A 22,857-nucleotide genomic window follows, 5' to 3' on the forward strand; every position below is an offset into this window, starting at 1 on the left:
GTGTTCTACAAGCTCCTAAAGTACAACACTGTACTCATACAGACATGACTTTTTCCATATTGCTAAAAATATGTGAGGTGGCAATCGCAAATTAGTTACAAGGTTGTGAACAATATTGGATCTTTATCTTAGAAACTGTACATCCCACGGGTTTTAATGCCAACATAGATTGGTTTTATTTTTTCTGATCATGAAGTTGATATGTGTACTCCATTTAAGTCTGTGCCGTACATTCAACTTTTTTTCAACTGAACTCCTGTAGCTCTTTGGACCAATCAGGTTGTGTTTTTCCTTATTGGTTCCCAAGGAGTATTTGAGCAAGTCACCACGCTGAGCGTTGCACATTGTGCCAGCTGAGGCAGAGGTTCTCTCTGAGTAAGTAGTTTTTGACTATTCGGGGGGGGAAAAGTGCGTCCTATGGAGCAAAAAATATGGTATATTTGGTAGCTGAGGATCCTGGAAGACATTTCACTATTTGAGCTCCTTAAACTGCATTCCAAGGTTAATGCCCATGATGATGGAATCCCCTAGCAGCAATAATTTTCCTGATTAAGCTTGAGTTTTTTTTATTTGTGTTGTTTTACTTCTTGAGCTATTTTCACAGGTTCTAGTTCCACCTCAGCTGTTTTTTCCACTGCATCATAATGCATTAATGGAGCAAAGGAATTCTATAGGGGGCAATTAATTGAGAGGATGGGTGTTTTTTAGTCTCACAGCTTAGTCTATCTGAGCCTATGACCCATCTATCCCTTGATTGTTTTAATCTTTGAGGCAATGGTGGTAAATTGGTATGATTCTGTGGAGTGATGGAAGCTATTTAATTGCATCTAATTCTTGTTTAATACTAGAAAACTGAAGACAGATGGGGCAAGCCTTAAGCCCCAGATGATGTGCCTTAGAACTAAAGCACAACAATGATTACACTGAATAAAAATCATCTTGATTGGTTGAAATGAGTATTGACCAAGGGGTATTCTTGATTACTGGGTTGTCTACATATGTGTAGCAAACCCTGGGTTAGGTGGGATTATAAGTTATAATGAGTCAGCCAAGTTCCCCACCAAACAGCATTGGAGGAGGGGCAAGCCCTCACAACACAATCAAATTCTGCTGGATTTTTCTCTTTTATAGCCAGAAATTTGTAAAAGAGGGCTCGGGACTGAGAGGGAACTTTTGGGAAAAGGACACAAGGACGCAATGCGGGGAGACAATACACAAACTAGCAAGCAGGATTAAGAGAGAACAACAGGAGCCAGAGGGTCATCCAAACATAGGGAAGCAGGCTGAGGACGACACAGACACACCGCAGGATGGGGATGAACACAACAATGCTCGGGGGCTGGCAACCCATGAGGAGGTTGGCAGGGGCGCCAAACCACGAGGAGAACCAGCGGAAAAGGCAAACAACCAGGACTTAAATTGCCTATACACTAATGCTAGGAGCCTAAGAGCCAAAATGGGAGAACTAGAAGTCATAGCCAGTACAAAGGACCTGGACATAATTGGAGTCACAGAAACGTGGTGGACTGATGACAACAAATGGGATGTGGCCATACAGGGTACAAACTCTACAGGAGGGACAGGACACACAAGAAGGGTGGAGGAATAGCGCTTTATATAAAGGACTCCATACCTTCAACCAGGATGGAAACAACAGTAAGGGCGGACGACTTGGAATCACTATGGATTAAGCTACCTGGAGGAACTGGAGCAGACATAAAATTGGGTCTGTACTATCGCCCACCTGGACAACCGGAAGCACTCGACCAGGACCTGGAGGCTGAACTGAGGCAGGTATGCAAAAGCGGAAGTGTGATGGTGATGAGGGATTTCAACTACCCTGGGATAGACTGGAGTATTGGACACTCAAACTGCATAAGGGAGACCAAATTCCTGGAAACCACAAGGGACTGTTTCATGGAACAGCTTTTCACGGAACCAACACGGGGGGATGCCACTCTTGACCTAATCCTCAATGGGCTAGGGGGACCTGCAAAGGTGGCGGTGCTAGGACCCCTAGGAAACAGCGATCACAACATGATCCAGTGCAAGCTGGAAATTGGATCATCAAAGGTGAAAAGAGCCACAACGACAGCACTCAACTACAAAAAAGGGAATTATGATGGCATGAGGAAAATGGTGGGAAAGAAACTCAACGGCAGCGCAAGGAAGATGGAGTCTGTAGAAAAAGCCTGGTCCCTACTCAAGGGCACGGTGCAAGAGGCACAGAACCTGTACATCCCCAGATTCAGGAAGGGGTGAAAAAAAACCGAACAAAAAACCCAGCGTGGATAACAACTGCAGTGAAAAAGGCGATAAGTGACAAGAAAGCATCGTTCAAAAAATGGAAAAGGACCAAACAAAGGACAACCAAAAGGAGCACAAAGAACACCAAAGACAGTGTCACCGTGTGGTTAGGAAAGCTAAAAGAGAATATGAGGAGAGACTGGCGGGGGAAGCAACAAGCTTCAAATTGTTCTTCAGATATGTGAAGGGGAAGCAACCGGCAAGGGAAGAAGTGGGGCCATTGGATGATGGAGACAAAAAAGGAGTGGTAAAGGAGGAAAAGGAGATAGCTGACAGGTTAAATAAGTTCTTCACGTCAGTCTTCACGAGGGAGGACACATCAAATATTCCGGAACCGGAGGACATCGTAAATGGGGATCGAGATGAAAAGCTGGTCCAACTAGAGGTAAGCCAAGAGGATGTCCTCAGGCAGATAGACAGACTAAAGAGCGACAAATCGCCAGGTCCAGACGGCATTCACCCAAGGGTACTCAAGGAACTAAGGAACGAAATAGCAGAGCCACTTCGCCAAATATGTAACCTATCCTTAAAAACTGGAGAGATCCCGGAGGATTGGAAAATTGCAAATGTCACGCCCATCTTCAAGAAGGGTTCAAGGGGGGACCCGGGAAACTACAGGCCGGTGAGCTTGACCTCGGTCCCGGGAAAGATGATGGAAGCACTGATTAAGGACAGTATCTGCGAACACATAGAAAACAATGGACAGCTAAAGTCGAGCCAACACGGCTTCTGCAAGGGTAGGTCATGCCTCACAAACTTATTGCACTTCTTTGAGGGGGTAAACAGACAGGTGGATAAAGGGGAATCCATTGACATAATTTACCTTGACTTTCAAAAAGCCTTTGACAAGGTACCGCACGAAAGACTGCTTAAAAAGCTATGGAAACACGGGGTGCAAGGGGAGGTCCACCGATGGATCAAAAACTGGCTGGCAGACAGGAAACAGAGGGTTGGAGTAAAGGGCCATTACTCAGACTGGCATTGGGTCACGAACGGAGTTCCGCAGGGGTCGGTGCTGGGACCGCTCCTGTTCAATATATTTATAAATGACCTGGAGGCGGGAACAAATTGCAAAGTTATTAAATTTGCGGATGACACCAAACTCTACCGCAGGGTTGAAACCATGGAAGACTGCAAAGATCTGCAAAGGGACCTAACGACGCTAGAAGAATGGGCCAAAAAATGGCAAATGAAATTTAACGTAGGGAAATGCAAGGTCATGCATGTAGGGAAAAAGAACCCGATGTTCAGCTACAAAATGAGGGGATCACTGCTAGGGGTAAGTAACCTTGAAAGAGACCTGGGAGTGATGGTAGACACATCTTTGAAGGCGTCGGCACAGTGCGCTACAGCCTCAAGAAAAGCAAACAGAATGTTGGGTATCATTAAGAAGGTTATCACGACCAGGACAAAGGAGGTCATCCTGCCACTGTATCGTGCAATGGTGCAACCTCATCTGGAGTACTGTGTCCAGTACTGGTCGCCGTACCTCAAGAAGGACATGGTGGTACTTGAGGGAGTCCAGAGAAGAGCAACTAAACTGATAAGGGGTATGGAAAACCTCTCATATACTGACAGACTGAAAAAGTTGGGACTGTTCTTCCTGGAAAAGCGGAGACTTAGAGGAGACATGATAGAAACCTTCAAGATCCTGAAGGGTATAGAAAAGGTAGACAGGGACAGATTTTTCAGATTATGGGGAACCACAAGTACAAGGGGGCACTCGGAGAAATTAAAAGGGGACAGGTTTAAAACAAATGCCAGAAAGTTCTTTTTCACCCAGAGGGTGGTGGTTACATGGAACGCACTTCCGGAGGCTGTGATAGGCCGGAGCACATTACAAGGCTTCAAAGAAGGCTTGGATAGGTTCCTAGAGGATAAAGGGATTGAGGGGTACAGATAGGAATAGCGGTAGGTTATAGGGATAGTCTGGGACCATTGCTCAGGCAATGGGCCTGATGGGCCACCGCGGGAGCGGACCGCTGGGCGAGATGGACCTCTGGTCTGCCTCAGCGGAGGCAACTTCTTATGTTCTTATGTTCTTAAATATCCCCAATAAATATAAATATAGCAAGTTTCTGCACAATATACCAGATGCAAGACTAAGGGGTCCTTTTATCAAGCTGCGGTAGGGGTTTAACACGTGTAATACCACACATTAAACCGCCTGCCACGCTAGCCGCTAACATCTGCATTGAGCAGGCATTAGTTTTTTAGCTGGCCATGGGGGTTCGCGCGTGATGAAATGTCCAATGCGCTAACCCCGTTAGCGCGGCTTGATAAAAGGACCCCTAAATATGCTATCTATCATGTCTGGCAATGGAAAACAAACCTTACAGAACTAGTCTACAGTTCAAGAAACCAAGTTAGAAAAGTTTAGAAAAATAGCAGCATGAAACACTATGAAAAGGCTATCCTCTCTAGTATCAGAGTTAACCTGAAAGGGATAGAAAGCTTTGTTTGTTTTTGTTGTTTTGGATTGTTTTTAAGGAGGTCTAGGTTTAGGTTTGAAAACAGAGGGAAACAACACAATTTTAATTAAAATTAAGAATAAGATCAAAAAGCACTTATCAGTCCTACAATACAATGAGTGCCTAGATAACTAGCTTGAATGTTTTCATATCTTATGATTATTGTATTTTATAATTACAGTGATTTTTTTAGTATGTTCTATTTGAGAGGGAAGCCATTGACTGATTTCTTCCAGTGGACCAGATTTACCAAAAATTATTTTCAATTTCACACATAACAGGAAGACATCTTTAGTAGATCAGCTCTTAGAACAGCTGCAAAGAACTTGGAGGGAATCTAATTCTCTACACCTATTCCATTCTCCAACTTTAGTGAAGTCAAAGAGGGGCTGAAAAGTCTTCAGCTGCAGACTCCTAAATTCTTGGTCTGGCTCCTAAATTCAAAGACTTAAAGTCCTTGCTAAATCAGCACCAGGACTCTTATAGACAGTGCATTTCAATCCACACTCTCAGTGCTAACCTGCTAAATCTCCAATATTAAAGTGACCTCAAAATACTAATCAGAGTAACACAGAGATTTTGGATCAGCGTTTACCTTCAATCCATACAGGCTATTGTTCTTTTTCTGTTTGCCATGCCAACCTAAGACCCCTGATGAAGGCTTGTTAACCGAAAAACAGACCGTGTCAGGTCCCTAGGTTTGTGTAAAGGTGGTAACATTAACCGCAATCATTAATTGATATAATAAACATAGCCTGCATCTTGTACGTTTGTCTGCAGTTCTTTGTTTTTTTTCTTGTATTGCTTTTACTTTACTGCAGATTCTGTTGGATTTTTCTTTTGTTAATCATAGTAACAAACCATGAATGTATCACATAGCTTTCAGGGATCAGACATATTGCAACACTGTGATGTATGAAGAAACCAATAAAACAATATTATAATAAATATCTATTGCTAGATATAAGATTTGTATTAATTAGTAAACCTTACCCTTTTTTTCATTCTCTTGATACAGAGCTCCTTCAAGAACCATACTGGAAATATTCTGGACTGGTGAACTGTTATCAGAGTTGCAAGACAACTGAGAAATAAAATTTGAATAAGCAGAATAAGCATCACAAACACAACAGAAAAAGATGCATGCTCAAATCTTATTCACTAGTACTAACTAAAATTAAATGGAAAATTATATATATGGATATCTTTGAAAATCCATTTTTCTTTCATTTAAATCACAATAGTATACGTACAGACCCTTCCAATATGCCCAGTTAGTATTATACACAGTTAAGGAAATATCATAGTTATTCACCACACAGCATAACTAGATGCATATTGCTCCCTATCCATGGCATCTGGTAACTGGATATACAAATCCCTATATTTAATCATATTTGCATTATTCCTATTCTGGTTATGTTGTAATCCTCCTCCAGCCATACAGTCCTGAAATTTTTCTAAACTACAAAACTGGAATAACCACCAATTGACCAAGTTTGGCAGTAATTTTATATAGCATTTTCCACATGGAAAATATGTCATACACATGAAAAACAGCTCTTATAAAATTGTGTAGGCATTTGTACACACAAGCACCAAACACCAAGAAAGTATTCACATTTAACATGATCTGAGCATAGGAGATAAGGGTGGAGTCTTCAGAAGATTAGGTTCTTACCCCGATAATCTTCTTTCTGGTAGATGTGTCTAGGAGTCCTGACTAGTGCTGCCCAATTCACGATTCGAATCGATTCACCAGTTCACTTTGTGTGAATCAATTCGAATCGATTTGCTTTTTAAAAAATCGGCCTGGCCGATTCGGAAGTGCTGCAGCGCTGAGGCCAGACATGGGCAAACTACAGCCCGTATTGGCTTCCAAATTAGAGCGACGTGACATCTCTATATATTGTGCATACACAAACCGGCCAAAGACTTCATAAATTCCTTCCTTACCCCGCCACTAGTTAAAGGTAGAGCAGGCCCTACTAGCGTACATCTCTTTCTGTCTGCCTCGTGTATGAGCAGCCAGAGAGGAAGGAGGGACACAACGGCTGCATCTCAGAGGGCGATCCCCGGCATGCTTTAGTCTCCCGCTGCTCGTCCTCCCTCCCAGGTGCACGGCTCTCTGTCTTTCACACACCTCTGTACGTCCCTGGGGTTAACCCTTCCTGTGCCTTGCAGCCTATGCTTTTCTCCCTCTCCTGAGGTGGAAAGTTGCCTAACAAGCTCTGCTATACCTCTCTCCCCCCTGTGCTAACCAAGCTCTCTCTCTCTCCTGCACTGGCCTGCATTCCAGCTGAGACCAGACTTTATGGCAGCTCTGCACCTAACCCTCCCCCCCCTTTCCTGGAAACTTGGTGACAGTAAAAGAAAACTAAATAAAAAAAACCAACAAAAGCCGGTCAACTCTAAGGGGCATGAAAGCCGAAGGGGGTAGAGGGGAGAAGGGCCTGGCCATGGGGAATATGGACACGCACACCCTTCTGACCCTATAAGGGCCGCACGTGCTTGTCTTCCTTGTTGCTTTCTTTATTCCTGTTGACATTTGGCTGCTGCAGGAGTAGCAGTGAGTGACATGGTCTGTTCTCCAGCTCAAAAAATACCACGACCAAAATAAACCAGAGCAGGTAGGAATAGGGGTAAGGGGGGGGCTTTGCCTGTCCTGGTCCTAACTAATCTTTGGAATTTTTATTCTTGAACTTTCATCTGCGCTTTATTTTGTAGTTTGTTTGCAACACTTGGGTGGGTGGTGGTTTACTCCCCACCCCCTTTTTTATCTCTTGTGTTTTTTTTGTTTTGTTTGTAAAGCATAAAGGAGTTCATTCAAGGTTATTTATGCGTCCTCTCCCAGTGGTTGTCTTTATTATCCTTTGTGAAGAGACCAGATCTAAATGGGCAGTGCTTTTTTTTTCTAGGTAAAAAGGATCTCACGCTGAGCCAACCTTAGGAGTGTATATTTGTTTTTGGCTAAAACTGAAACTCTGGAGCAGCTCTGAACTACTCACGTGGATTAGAAACTGGCTAACGGATAGGAAACAGAGAGTGGGGGTAAATGGACAATTTGCGGACTGGAAGAACATCACCGCAGGGCTCGGTGCTTGGACCCGTGCTCTTCAACATATTCATAAATGATCTGGAAATAGGTACAATGAGTGAGGTGATTAAATTTGCGGACGATACGAAATTATTCAGAGTAGTGAAGACGCAGGGACTGTGAAGATCTGCAACACGACATAACCATGCTCGAGAAATGGGCAGCAACATGGCAAATGAGGTTCAACGTGGATAAGTGTAAAGTAATGCATGTTGGTATCAAAAATCCCATGCATGAATACAGGATGTCCGGGGCGGTACTTGGGGAGACCCCCCCAGGAAAGGGACTTGGGAGTACTGGTCGACAAGTCGATGAAGCCATCTGCACAATGTGTGGCGTCGGAGGCGAAAACAGAATGCTAGGAATGATTAAGAAGGGAATCACGAACAGATCGGAGAAGGTTATCATGCCGCTGTACCGGGCCATGGTACGCCCTCACCTGGAATACTGCGTCCAGCACTGGTCACCGTATATGAAGAAGGACATGGCACTACTCGAAAGGGTCCAGAGAAGAGCAACTAAAATGGTTAAGGGGTTGGAGGAGCTGCCGTACAGTGAGAGATTAGAGAAGCTGGGCCTATTCTCCCTTGAAAAGAAGAGACTGAGAGGGGATATGATCGAAACATTCAAGATAATGAAGGGATTAGATTCAGTAGATAAAGACAGGTTGTTCACCCTCTCCAAGGTAGAGAGGACGAGAGGGCACTCTCTAAAGTTAAAAGGGGATAGATTCCGTACAAACGTAAGGAAGTTCTTCTTCACCCAGAGAGTAGTGGAGAGCTGGAATGCTCTTCCGGAGTCTGTTATAGGGGAAAACACCCTCCAGGGATTCAAGACAAGGTTGGACAAGTTCTTGCTGAACCAGAACAAACGCAGGTAGGGCTGGTCTCGGTTAGGGCACAGGTCTTTGACCTGGGGGCCGCCACGTGAGCGGACTAGTGGGCGCGATGGACCGCTGGTCTGACCTAGCAGCAGCAATTCTTATGTTCTTATGTTCTCCCGCTTGAGATTCCCTACCCAGACCACTCACCCCTTTAGAGCATTGGAGGCAGGAGTGATCCTCACTTGCTCATGCCCCTGCTGGCCCAATTGTCATCAAGGCTGCTGGTACTTCAAGACCCACCCCCACCCCCTCTTGGTCCGGCCCCTCTGTCAAACAGAGGAGAGGGCGAGAGATAGTGGACAATGGGATGGAGGGAGGGAAGGAACAGAAAGAGAAGTTGGACACAAGGGATGGTGTGGAGGGGGGTAGAGATACTGGATAGGAGGGTAGTTGGACGGAGAAAGGGAGAGATGGTGGACCCTGGAGTGGTGGGGAAGGAGGGAGAGATGCTGGATGAAAGGGTAATTGAGAAAAGGAGAAATGGTGGATCTGGGGATGGTGGGATCCATCGCTGCAGCTGCGGGGATGGAGATGAAAAAATAGAAAGATGCCAGACCTCTGGGGGAGGGAAGGGAAACGGAAGGTGAGGGCAGAGATGGAAGATGGATGGTTATCACAGAGAAATAAAGAAATGACAAATGGGCAGGAGACCCTGGCAAGCGAGTTATTAGAAAACAACCAGAGCCTGGTGCTGCCCGATTCAGGAAAAAAAAAATTTGATTTGATTCGATTCAGCCTACAGAATTGGTTTTTCGATTCGATTCGATTTTTCTGCCCAATTGGGTGTTTTTTTCAAACATCCTGGTGGGTTTATTTTATAAACTCTTCACCCCCTTTGCCTTCTCCTACCCACACTGGCGCTGTGGTGTAAACAAAATAAACAAACAAAAAAGACTTTTCCTCTCTCTGTTAAATCCTAGCTCATGTTTGCAGTCTAACACCAGCTCTGGCAGGATACAAATTTCAAATCTGACACATTGTAATCACAAAATGGAAAATAAAATTAGTTTTTCTACCTTTTGTTGTCTGGTCATTATTCAAATTTTGTTGATCTCAGGCTCTGATTGTCTTATGATAACTTGCTTGCCAGGGTCTCCTTCCTTCTTCTTTCTCCGTGCTAACCATCCATCTGCCATCTCTGTCCTCCCTCCCCCAGATGTCTGGCATCTTTCTTTTTTTCCGTCTCCATCCACAGATCCACCTTTTCTTAACTACCCTTTCATCCAGCATCTCTCCCGCCTTCCCCACCACCCCAGGGTCCACCATCTCTCCCTTTCTTTCCCCAACTACCCTCCTATCCAGTATCTCTAACCCCCCATCCACACCATCCCTTGTCCAACTTCTCTCCCTTTCTGTTCCTTCCCTCCCTAAATCCCATTGTCCATCATCTCTCTCCCTCTCCTCTATTTTTAGACCCATTATTTCTTCCCCCCAAAGTCTGGCATATGCATGTCTCTTTGAACCCCCCTTTCCCTCCCTCCGTGTACTTCTACACCAGAGCCCCCCTCCCCTGAAGGTCTGTCCCCCCCTGAAGACCTGCACCTGTCCCCAGAAAGCCTGTACCCCCATCCCTGAAGGCCTGTCCCCCCCTTGAAGGCTGGTGTTAGACAGCTAGTGTGAACTAAGACTTAATCAAGAAAGGAAAATCATTTTTTGTTTTGTTTACACCACAGCACTGGCATGGGATTGGATGGCAAAGGGCAGGAAAAGTGAACTGAATCGAATTGAATAGGCCAAATTGAATCAAATCGAAAACTGTTTACCTGAATCGGGCAGCACTAGTCAGGACTCAGACACATCTACCATAAAGAAGAGGTATGAATCTAATTTTCTATTCTGGTGCAATGTGTCTAGGAGTCCAGACTATAAATGATGTACCAACTAGGGTGGGACAGAACAACTAAAAGAGGAATCCTCTTGTACTGCCACATCCACCCTGTAAAACTTTGCAAATGTATGAGAGTGGCTCATGTGGCTGCTCTACAAATTTCTTCAGAAGAATTGCCCTCGGTTCTACCCACAAAGACACCATGCTCCTAGTGGAGTGTGCTCTCAACAAAATTGGTGGCTGCTTCCCATACAAATCCATCTGGAAATGGTCACCTTAGATGCTGTCTTGCCCAGCCAAGCAGCATTGGTTAAGACAAATGATCTGAAAGACTATATTGATTACTTTGAAGTACAGAAGAACTCTCTGTACATCCAACAGTTGTGAAACTTTGTCCTTCTTTTTGGAACCCGTGGTCTGAAATGCGGGCAACCTGACTTACTGATTGACATGGAATAACGAAACCATCTTCGGTAGAAATGAAGGAACAGTGTGAAGAGAAACACCTGCCTTTGTAAATCTGAGGAACAGCTCTCTGAATGACAGTGTCTGTATTTCTGACACTCTTCTCGCAGATACGATGGCTATGAAAAAAACTGTCTTCACTTTTAGATTCAGAAATGATGTCTCCTGCAAAGACTCAAAAGGTTCCTTGCTGAGCCCACTCAAAATAATGTTACGGTTCCATGAAGGAAAAGGTTATCTTACTGGAGGGCAGAGGCCTCAACCTGAACGCCCCGGGCCTTCAAAAATCTGACTATGTCAGTATGACAGAGGGTATGAAATCCTGCCACTTCCCCTGCTTGACGCAGCTTCTCAGACTCAGAATAAACCTAAAGTAAACCCAGCACTCCCCCTCCTGGCTAAGTTCTCTCAGGGAGGGGAAAGAAATATAAAAAACAGGAAGTGACTCTGAGGAACTTAAAGGCCGAGCCAGAGTTAGGCAGAAGGGTGCTAGAGGGAACAAAAGAGCTGGAGAAGCTGAATGGAAGTGCTGACCTGTTTGCTGATAGACTTTGTTGGAGGTAAGATTCTATTACATGAAAAGCTGCCTTTATTCTAGCAAAAGATTCGGTTACTTATCTAAGTTGCCTTTAATTGTTGTTTTTTAAACTTGTACTGTTTGTATCTTATCCAATTGTTGTGAACCGCTTAGAACTTCCGGGTATAGCGGTATATAAAAATAAATTTATTATTATTATTACTAGTCTTTAAGCCCGTTACATTAACGGGTGCTAGAATATATGTATGTCTGTCTTTCTTTCTTTCTGTCTCACTCCCTGTCCTTGTGTCTTTCTTCTTTTCTTTCTGTCTCCCTCCCTCCTATTATTTGTCTTTCTTTCTATTTGTCTCTCTTTCTGCCCCCTATGTAGCATTTATCTCCCCTTGTCCACTTTCCTGTACAGTAGCCATATCAGCATTCCCTCCCCCTCCATTTCCTTGTGCATCAGCATTTCCCCCCTCCCTACTTCCCTGTACAGCAGCTGCTGCAGCATTTCTTCCCTGTGTGCAGCAGTTTTTTTTTTTTAGAATGCGAGAAGGGACAGCCCCCGGTTGTTTCCTTTGATTAAATGTTCATTAGGGTTCGCCGTTCGCCGCACCATGAAAGCCGGGTGAGAGCTGTTACCCTCAGCTGTTTTTTTTGTTTGTTTTTGTAATTGAAAGCCGCCGCCGCAATTAGGGTTCGCCGGCCGCCAGCGCTCAGCCGCACAGTGGGAGCCGGGTGAGAGCGGCGACCTGCAGTTGTGGTTTTTTTTTTTTGTTGTTTTTAGTTGAAAGGTGCCGCTGCAGCTCCTCTCTCGATCCTGGTGCAGTGCGAGAGAGGAGCCGGTACCATTCACAGTGAGAGGCGGGGGTGAGGAAGGCCGCCGCAGCTGTGTAACTTCTTTTTTTATTTGAAAGCCGCAGCCGGGGCCGCGCATGCGCAGTCGTGTTTCCGCGACGGATCAGGGAACACGACTTTTGAGTGCGCATGCGCGGCCTAGCATTTTATTATATTAGATTGCTAATCTTCTTTCTTGTAAATAGGTTCTGGAATCTACACTAGTGGGACATTTACCATTTCCAGCCTGGAAACTGTAGGGAACTTGAAACTAATTTTTAGCCCCTCCCTCTGTAGGCATCTGCTGTCACTTACCCCTGGACATTCAGTCAGTACACAAGCCAGCGATCTACAGCACAAAACAGGAAACAAAAGAAGAGAGGGGGCACAGGGAACTCCCCGCTATACACATTAAATCTGCTTATGAACAACAATTGCAAACAAATAGGGCCCTAAGACCAAACATTGCATAACACAAACTTGAATATTAAACAATTTAAAAACAGCATAAATTCAGAGAAAGGAGACACAGCCTGTGGTTCAGAAGGGGGCAACCACCTGGGGACCCCCTAACCATACATACGGGAACAAGAATAGAATTCTCAATGAAGCTGGTCAAGGACAGAAATTCAGCTTACCAGTTACTGGGCAGGCGACCTGCAAATCGGACAGACAAGTTTGGGCGGGTGTGTAGATTCCAGAGGCTATTTACAAGAAAGAAGATTATTAGAGGTAAGTAACCTCTTTCGTTCTTATACAATAACCTCTTGAATCTACACTAGTGGGATGTATCAAAGCAGTCCCAGCACATCAGGAAGGGCCCAATGAGCTAGCCACCAGGAATGAAGCCCCAAAAGCTGCATCTTGCTTTGCCAGTGAGGGGGATAATTGTATTATGTAGAATATAAAGGGGTCCATAAAATATGTATTAGATACACTTTTAGTTAAAACTTTTAAGACACTGATATTATAGCTGAATAATAGAAATCTTTCACATACAGTACATATTTTTCCTTCATAGAAATATTTTGGTTTAATGTCTGGAACAAGATGGAGCCATAATATAACAGGCCCTGCAAATGAACTAAAAGTCACACTAACACATTTGGTTATAAAAACATATTTGTCTTCCAGTAGTTGTTCAGACGGCTTAGAGAGAAAAACACATCTGTTTATAAGAACGAGATATTTACAATAGAATAGAACATATCTGCACAGTCAGCATGACCCCAAGTAAACCAATAGCATGTTGTCCACTTCCTTCTATTGCTGACAAGAGGCGAGACAATAGCATTTGATAAGTTAAGTCATTGTTGCTAAGGAACGAAGTAGAATTAACCAGGTTACTTGAATAGAACCAATAGAATATTTCAATTTGTAAATGGATTGTAATTGGAAGATGTACCCACTATGTATGTTTAATAATTTATTAATTAATGATGTCAATAAAATGGCCAGTCACCTGTATTTGGGAAGCCTTTCTGACGTCCCATTATTTTGGAGGATGCAGAAACGTTTCTCAAAGTTTTGACTATTTCAACCACACTTGTGTGAGATTTCTTTCTCTGATCTCCCCTAAGATAGAATTAAGAACTGAGGACTATATGGAAGAATAAGGGGGCAGGTACATAACCTGTCTATATGGCTATTTCAGCCAAACAGCTTGGTGCCGTACTCTGTTCTATCTCAGAGAAAATCAGGTAAGACTAGTTTTTTTTGAAGCAGCTTGACTAGGAACAGTTGTGGGAGATATTATGAGAAGCTGAAGTTTGTTTAAAGATATTATGAAAAGCCACGGGGTTAGTAAGGCTTTGACTGGTCGGGGAGTGTTAGAGAGATTTATAGTTAATTCTTATGCCCATCTCTTAATAGCACTCATTGTTTTGTGTGAGGTTGTTCCTGGACTGCATCAGAGAAAGCTGTTACAAATATGAATGCTGGACAATACGTGGTTAAGAGACATTTATGTTTTACGTGCTGGTCTATTTTTCAGAAGTACTGTGATTAAAAGAAAGGGAGATCTGAGGTTTGTTTCGCTTATAACTATGAGGTTTTTTTTGTATGGCACAGTGCAATTGAAGGACACATATAAGGGAGGTATTGTCAGGCAGATAGAAAAATAAAAAACTGATAAATCGCCAGGCCGGGACGGAATCCACCCAAGGGTTCTGAAAGGAGGAAATAGCGGAACTACTACAGCAAGTTTGCAATCTATCCCTGAAAACAGGTGTGATCCCGGAGGACTGGAAGATAGTCAATGTTACGCCCATTTTTAAAAAGGGATCAAGAGGTGACCCAGGGAACTACAGACCAGTAAGTCTGACCTCGATTCCGGGGAAATGGCAGAGGCACTGATAAAGGACAGCATCGATGATCATCTAGAAAGAAATAAACTTCTGATAACAAGCCAACATGGCTTCTACAAGGGAAGATCGTACCTAACAAACTTATTGCACTTCTTTGAAGGAATTAAAAAGCGGATGGACAAAGGGGACCCCATAGACATTGTATACTTAGATTTCCAGAAAGCCTTTGACAAGGTACCCCATGAACGCCTACTTCGGAAACTAAAGAACCATGGGGTGGAAGGAGACATACATAAATGGATCAGGAATTGGTTGGCGGGTAGGAAGCAGAGGTAAGAGTGAAGGGCCACTACTCGGACTGGAGGAGGATCACGAGTGGTATTCCACAGGGGTCGGTGCTCGGACCGCTACTATTCAATGTATTTATAAATGATCTAGAAACAGGGACGAAGTGCGAAATAATAAAATTTGCAGATGACATCAAACTATTTAGTGGGGTTAGGACTAAAGAGGACTGTGAAGATTTACTAAGGGACCTGAACAAACTAGGGAAGTGGGCGACGAGATGGCAGATGAAGTTTAATGTAGAGAAATGTAAAGTCTTGCATGTAGGACACAGAAACCCGAAGTACAGCTATACGATAGGAGGGCTGTTATTAGGTGAGAGTACTCAAGAAAGGGACTTGGGGGTAATGGTGAAGAAAATGAAGCCGTCGGTGCAGTACGCAGGGGGCGCTAAGAAGGTGAATAGAATGCTAAGTATAATCAAGAAAGATATTACAACCAGAACAAAAGAAGTTATCCTGCTGTTGTATCAGGCAATGGTACGTCCGCATCTGGAGTACTGCGTCCAATATTGGTCACCGTACCTTAAAAAGGATATGGCAATACTAGAGAGGGTTCAGAAGAGAGCGACACATTTGATAAAAGGTATGGAAAACCTTTCATACATTGAAAGATTGGAGAAACTGGGGCTCTTTTCCCTGGAGAAGCAGAGACTTAGAGGGGATATGATTGAGACCTATAAGATCATGAAGGGCATAGAGAAAGTGGAGAGGGATAGATTCTTCAAACTCTCAAATACTACAAAAACGAGAGAGCATTCGGAAAAGTTGAAAGGGGACAGGTTCAAAGCCAATGCTAGGAAGTTCTTCTTCACCCAACGGGTGGTGGACACCTGGAATGCGCTTCCAGAGGGTGTGATAGGACAGAGTACAGTACTGGGGTTCAAGAAGGGATTGGACAATTTTCTGAAGGAAAAGGGGATAGAGTGGTATAGATAAAGGATTGCTACACAGGTCCTGGACCTGTTGGGCTGCCGCGTGAGCGTACTGCTGGGCACGATGGACCCCTGGTCTGACCCAGCAGAGGCACTGCTTATGTTCTTATGACTGATTAGTGCACTATAGTGATGCTGGACGTACTGAAGGGGACAGACTTAGTTCAAGGTAATGAAGGGGATAGACTTAGTAAATAAGGACAGGTTGCTCACCCTCTCCAATGTAGGGAGAACGAGAGGGCACTCTCTAAAGTTGAAAGAGGATAGATTCCGTACAAACATAAGGAAGTTCTTTACCCAGAGAGTGGTGGAAGACTCTTCCAGAGTCTGTCATAGGAGAAAACACCCTTCCCCAGGGATTCAAGACAAAGTTAGACAAGTTCCTGCTGAACAAAAACGTGCGCTGTTAGGGCTAGTCTCAGTTAAGACGCTGGTCTTTGACCAGAGGGCCGCCGCGTGAGTGGACTGTTGGGCATGATGGACCACTGGTCTGACCCAGCAGCGACAATTTTTATGTTCTTATGTTCTTACGTCCAGGGTTATTTTTGAGTACTCCACTTAAATTGTTATATTTTTTTCTCTAATCACTGCTGAAGGTTAGACATCTGAAGTTTCCTAGTTAGCAGGCAGTGTGTGTCATGAATACCGTATTTTTCATTCCATAAGATGCACTCCCCCCCTCCCCCCGAAAGTGGGTGGAAATGTCTGTGCATCTTATGGAGCGAATGTAACAAATTTTCACCTCCACGGCAAAGGAGAGGCTTTCAGATTAGCAGTAGGCTGCGTGTCTGAATCGCTGCCGTGACCCATAGATACCATATTTTATAGATGCAGCATGGACGTCACACAGAGGAAGGGGATTTTGCACAAAAAAGGAAAACTGCATTGAATTCCACCAGGCTTAATTCAAGTACGAAGTTGGTCTGGCACCACAACAATGACGTGGGAGTATACGTCACTCCAGAGGGCGGAAGCGTGCCAGATTTGTAACCTTCAGTGGGAGTAGAATTGCTTTCGTACTTGTCATCAACTCACGGGACATTGTTTTAGGTTTGTTGGGGGGTTTTTTTTTAGGCAGATCTACTGCCCAGTTACTCTCCTAGCTTCATGAAACTGGCAGAGGTCTTATGTCTGAAACGGCAGCGCCGGAGTGAAGGGATTCCTTGTCCAGGATTCCTGGAGTTCATCCTTTTTCGCCGGGGAGGCCGGGTAGCGGCTGTAACGGAGCCAAAAGGCGAAATCCTTTTGCGAATATCGAAAACACATGTGCAAACCCTGGCAAGAGGAAGGTGCAGAGAGGTGAGGTCTTTAAGGCTGAAGACCAGGAGAGCAGAGGAAAGAAACTTACACTGTCTCCTTGGAACAGCAACAGGCAATTCTCAATCCCTGTTAAGGATACTGGAAGCTCAGTTAAGTATTATTTTCTGTCTTTTCTAATAATTGCTTTAAGCATCTTTTAGTCTACCTGCATTAGTGGCTTCTGGTGGATGCACTTTCGTTGAGTTAAAGCAATTTAAAAATAATGCAGCAGGAGTACTTCAATAGCTGGCCATGCTTAACATCAACAAAGATATAGCTTTTCCTTAATCACAAGGATGTGGGGTTGGGTGCAGAGCCTGGCAAGGAGTGTGGGAGGGGGTTGTAACCCTATACTTCTACTAAGACAGTGTTCTCCCCAGAAATTTTTTCCAGCCGGGTGGCACAAAAAAGTAGCCGGGTGGGGTGGGGCGGAATAGGGAAATTTGGTGGTGGAAAAAATTAAATGTGCACGATTTTTATTAGTTAATTATTATAAATTATTTTCCAACGCTCAATATGACTTCCTTTTTTAAGGTTTGACACTTAGGCAGTGTTCCAGTAGCATTTAAGCCACCCTTGAAAAAAAAGTAATGCAGATCCCAGTGTTCTCCCCAGAAATTTTTTCCAGTCGGGTGGCATGAAAAAGTAGCCGGGTGGGGCGGGACAGGGAAATTTGGTGGTGGGGAAAATTAAGGGATCCTTTTACTAAGCTGCAATAGCATTTTTAGCGTGTGCAGAATTGCTGCGCTACACGGCTAGAACTAACGCCAGCTCAATGTTGGCGTTAGCGTCTAGCATGTGCGGCAATTCTGCGTGAGCTAAACACGCGGTAAAACCGCTATCGCAGCTTAGTAAAAGGAGCCCTAAATGTGTACTATTTGTATTAGTTAATTATTATTAGTTATTTTTCAATGCTCAATATGACTGCCTTTCTTAAGGTTTGACACTTGTTCCATAATATATATGTTAAATTTAAGAAGTATCCAATTCTAGAAGTGAATAATTAGATATTTGCCCTCTTTCAAATTGTATAGAGCAGCGTCTCTCAAACTTTTTTAACTCTGGCACACTAAACGGAGCAAATGTTTTTTGTGGCACACTAAATGCAGCAAATTTTTTTCATGGCTGGAAAAAATTTCTGGGGAGAACACGGATGCCCTTAGTTTTCAAGGTCCAATCACGTCAAAGAATGATGCTTATCTGGACAGTTGTATAATAAAAAGAATGGATAAGATAACATGAGAAGTGAAATTGTCATGAATCGGAGGGATACATACCCTGTAGGTCCTAAAAGCAGGCTTGTGGATTAGATATAAACTATGAAGGCAGTGGCATACCTAGCATATGTGACACCCGAGGCCCATCATTTTTTGACACCCCCCATCTGTATGAAAAACATAATTTTTAGTAACAATCCACACATCACACAAGAGTGTACCTAGGAAAAGGCAGCATCTTACATATTGCAGTGAGCAGTACATCAATACACCCATTGTAAAACTAAACAAGCCAGACTAGTACAGATCAATCCTACACAGTCAATCCGAACTGAAAATCATGTCTTTCGAACACACCTTCGCCTAGTATGGAATGTGTAATCACAAACTAACCCCTCTCCCTTTTACAAAACTGTAATGTGATTTTTAGCCATGGTGGTAACAGTTCAGACTCTCATAGAATTCTGAGCAATTACCACCATGGCCGGTGCTAAAAAAAATGCTCTACAGTTTTGTAAAAGGGGGGATAAAATAGAAAAACGTAGACAAAGGTTAAATTGACCACCAAGAAGCTGGACTCTGCATACAATGCAACACCACAGAAACAGCGATGCATCTACCCTAAAGCAAAACAAATAAATAAATATAATTTTTTTATACATTGGCTTCTCTGGTTTCTGCTTTCCTCATAGTCTTGACACTCTCTTCCTTTCATCCACTGTCCACCCTCTCTCTGCTCCTTCTATATGGCATCTTCTCTCCTTGTATTCCCCTTCCATCTCTCCCTTCACTCCTATTATTCTGGCATCCATCTTCTTCCCTTCCCTCCTTCAATGGTCTGGCATCTCTCTCCTCTTCTTCCCTTCCCTCTCCCACACCCCCATGGTCTGGCATTTCATTCTCTCCTCTCCCTTCCCCCCACTTCCATCAGCATCTGTCCCCTTTCTTTCCCTCCAACCCAATTCCATCCAGTATCCTTCCCCCCTTATGTCTCTCTCTCCTTTCCCTGCACACCAATTCCATCAGCATCTGCCCCCTTTCTCTCCCTCCACCACCCTTCCATACCACCCTGACCTCCTTTTTCTCCCTCCACCACCCTTCTATACTCCTCTCTCCCTCCAAACCAGCAAGGTCCCATGATGACTGCTTCTGTTGCCTCTGCCTCTGGAAGATGTAAGTGATGTTGGAGGGGGTGGGCCGGCAGACGCAGGGAGTTGTGGCAAGTTTCCGCAATGACTGCAGCTGCCAGTCCACCCCTTCCGATGCCACTTACGTCTTCCAGAGGCAGAGGCAGCAAATGCAGTCATCGCAGGACCTTCCTGCACTTCAGTGTGGCTGCCAACTCTGCATCGGAATAAGTACGGCAGCCATGCTGCTTCGGAATAAGTACAGTAGGTGTAGGTGCCATTTAGAACAGCTCGGAAGGTTCTGGATCCAGCCGGCTGTGTACCCCCCTAAGACTGGCACCCGGGGCGGTCTGCCACTGTACGAGGGGACAAAGAATGGATAACTTGACCGATTTAGAACTGTCATACAATTATAACCACAAAAATATGTCATAAAATGTAATTCTAAACTCAAAAGACTCCAGACGAAAAGCAGACTATAGAAAGGAAACCAGAAAAGACCGGGTAGATGAAAAGTGAAACCTGGGAAAGATCTAAATTATTGTTCAAATGAGCTTCTAATGAAGCATTAAAACCAAAGAATAAAACCACAGCACTCGGGAAAGTAAAAAAGGGAGAGTAAAATGGACTTAACGAAAAGGTCTCTGCACTGATGAGATAAACTCGTACGCAGAATAAATGTGAACACGCGACAGTGGGGCTATGATATTTGATTCGTTGAAAGAGGCGCCAAAAAAGTGTCGGCAGTGGATTGAATATACACTGCTAGGGGAGGGGCATCGGGCTGTTAAAAAATGCTGCTTTAATAAATAAATGAAAATACTGGTGAAAAACTAAATAAAAAACCAAAATCATGATAAAATGCCAAAACTGACTGCAAGTGGTAGTGAAAGTAGCATAAGGCACCCGTAGTACTGTTAGTGCCAGAGCTGCTTAGAATAAAGAACCGTGATGTACATGAGGAGAAAAAAGAAAGAATGAGGTGATAAGATGTAAAGTGCTGGCCCCTCACTGCACCACTTGATAAAACTAAGGAGCGATGTTCTAGAGCAGGGGTGCCCACACTTTTTGGGCTTGCAAGCTACTTTTAAAATGACCAAGTCAAAATGATCTACCAACAATAAAATTTTAAAAAAACACAAAGCACACTGTACGCATAGAAAATGTTAATTATCATTCATATTCCATTGTTTTTTCAAATAGGTCAAAGCAGATGACTCTATGCACTGTCACCTCAGTAACAACCATACAAAAATAGACAAATATACCCTCCCTTTTTACTAAACCACGACAGCAGTTTTTAGCACAGGGAGCTGCGCTGAATGCCCAGCGCTGCTCTCGACGCTCATAGGCTCCCTGTGCTAAAAACCTCTATTGCGGTTTAGTAAAAGGGGACCTTAGTGTAAAATATAGACAGCAGATATAAATTCAGACACATTTTGATCACTAAATTTAAAATAAAATCATTTTTCCTACCTTGTCTGGTGATTCATGAGTCTCTGGTTGTACTTTCTTCTTCTGACTGTGCATCCAATCTTTATTCCCTTCTTTCAGCCTATATGCTTCTTCTCCTCCAGACCTCATTCCCTCCCCCAACTTTTCCTTCCTCTCTCCCTGCCCTTTCTTTCTCTCTGCCTCCCTTTCTTTTTTTTTTCTGTTTCTCTTCTTTCCTTCTGTCTCCCTGCCTGCCCTTTTTCTTTCTTTCTCCCTGCCCTCCCCCAAGCCACTGCCACTGCCATCGGGGACCAGGACCCAAACTGCCACCAATAATAGGCCCCAAATAATAGGCACCAATAACAGGCCCAAAAGCCGACACCGCCCCAAAGCTCTTCCTGCTTCAGCCGACCAGCATTCCACTCCCCGACGTCATTCTGCTGTCGGGGAGAGGAAGGCTGATCGGCCCAAGATCGCGATCGACCTATTGGGGGAAATGTTGCCAGGTCCTGCCTTCGTGGAAACAGAAAGTAGGCAGGACCCAGCAGCAAGAAGAGCAAATGCTTTACTAACCTGTCTCCCTCCTTAGCCCGTAGCGAACGCTTGCTTCAGGGCTCTCAACATGTGCGTGCCGGCCTCCCTCCCCCCCGGACATAACTTCCGGTTTCGGAGGGAAGAGAAGGGAAGCCGGCACGCACATGTTGAGAGCCCTGAAGCAAGCGTTCGCTACGGGCTAAGGCGGGAGACAGGTTAGTGAAGCATTTGCTCTTCTTGCTGTACACAATGCTGTACACATGCTGTACACAATGTTTTCTGTTCGTTGTTTCCTGTTCATTGGATCTATGGATTCAGGACAGCCACCTTCCTAAGAACGCTCTGCTGTACAGTTCAACCTATTTACTGAACAATAGAACCTACTGCACACCTCTGGTAACTAATGATTTCATATGCTGTGCATCCACTACCTCTAGACATTTCACAAGCTGCTGAACTTTACTGAACTCCACATTGAACAACTTAAGAAAACCTCCAAAGAAGTGAATCATACTATCACTTTTGAAAATGGACAGATTGCACAAACTGTAGAAAATTTACTCTGAGACGCTCATGTCTCAGTTTGGGAAGTTCCCTTTGGGTATTCGCCCACTGCACACCACGTATTTCATGTTTTAATTCACCCTATCTTAATTATCTTAATTATTGTACAAATTTTGTTATGTATTGTTATGATTTTCCTTTGCTACATGTACATTTCTTTATCTCACAAAGTTCCTTCTAGCTTTTAGAACAGTTATACATGTATTTCCAGTATCTTCTCTGACACTTGCTAATTTGGTTTTAATTTGGCATGGCCTATTGCATTGCATACCAGGGTCAGACATAATATTATCTCATATCCCATACTCTCTCATGACATCTTGGTACCTTTATGCCTAAACCTCCTGAGAAAGCTTCCTGCATCCCTTATGCACCAATCATTCGCTCAACGACGGGTAAGATATAAGCATACTGGGTTCCCCGCCCAGATGACGGACTGTACAACCTAAGACAGAGGTTTGAACTCATAATGAGAACTGTTTATCTTCATAGCTTAGAGATTCTGCAGGACAGGGGACATGCTGATATAATGTTGGCGGTAAGCGAGGCATCTGTGAAGTGCAGACTGGCTGTTTATAGAAGGGTACCACAAGCTTCCCTTCATTTCAAAGAAAAAAAAAGTATGGAGATATCAGCATAGCTATTGCTAGCAATCAGTATTTTCAGTTGACATAACTAATGTCAGCAAA

General features: G+C 43.9%; 1 protein-coding gene across 3 annotated transcripts in view; it reads right to left on the bottom strand.

The window, feature by feature from the left end:
- Positions 1-22,857, bottom strand: part of LOC117361527 — a 672,067-nt gene that overhangs the window by 483,139 nt on the left and 166,071 nt on the right. For all 3 annotated transcript variants that reach the window (XM_033946990.1, XM_033946988.1, XM_033946989.1), the window contains exon 4: positions 5,772-5,862. In XM_033946990.1, the coding sequence (XP_033802881.1) occupies positions 5,772-5,862 (91 nt within the window). The remainder of the gene's footprint in view (positions 1-5,771; positions 5,863-22,857) is intronic.

Source organism: Geotrypetes seraphini, chromosome 5 (assembly GCF_902459505.1).
Source record: "Geotrypetes seraphini chromosome 5, aGeoSer1.1, whole genome shotgun sequence".
Lineage (NCBI taxonomy): Eukaryota > Metazoa > Chordata > Amphibia > Gymnophiona > Dermophiidae > Geotrypetes > Geotrypetes seraphini.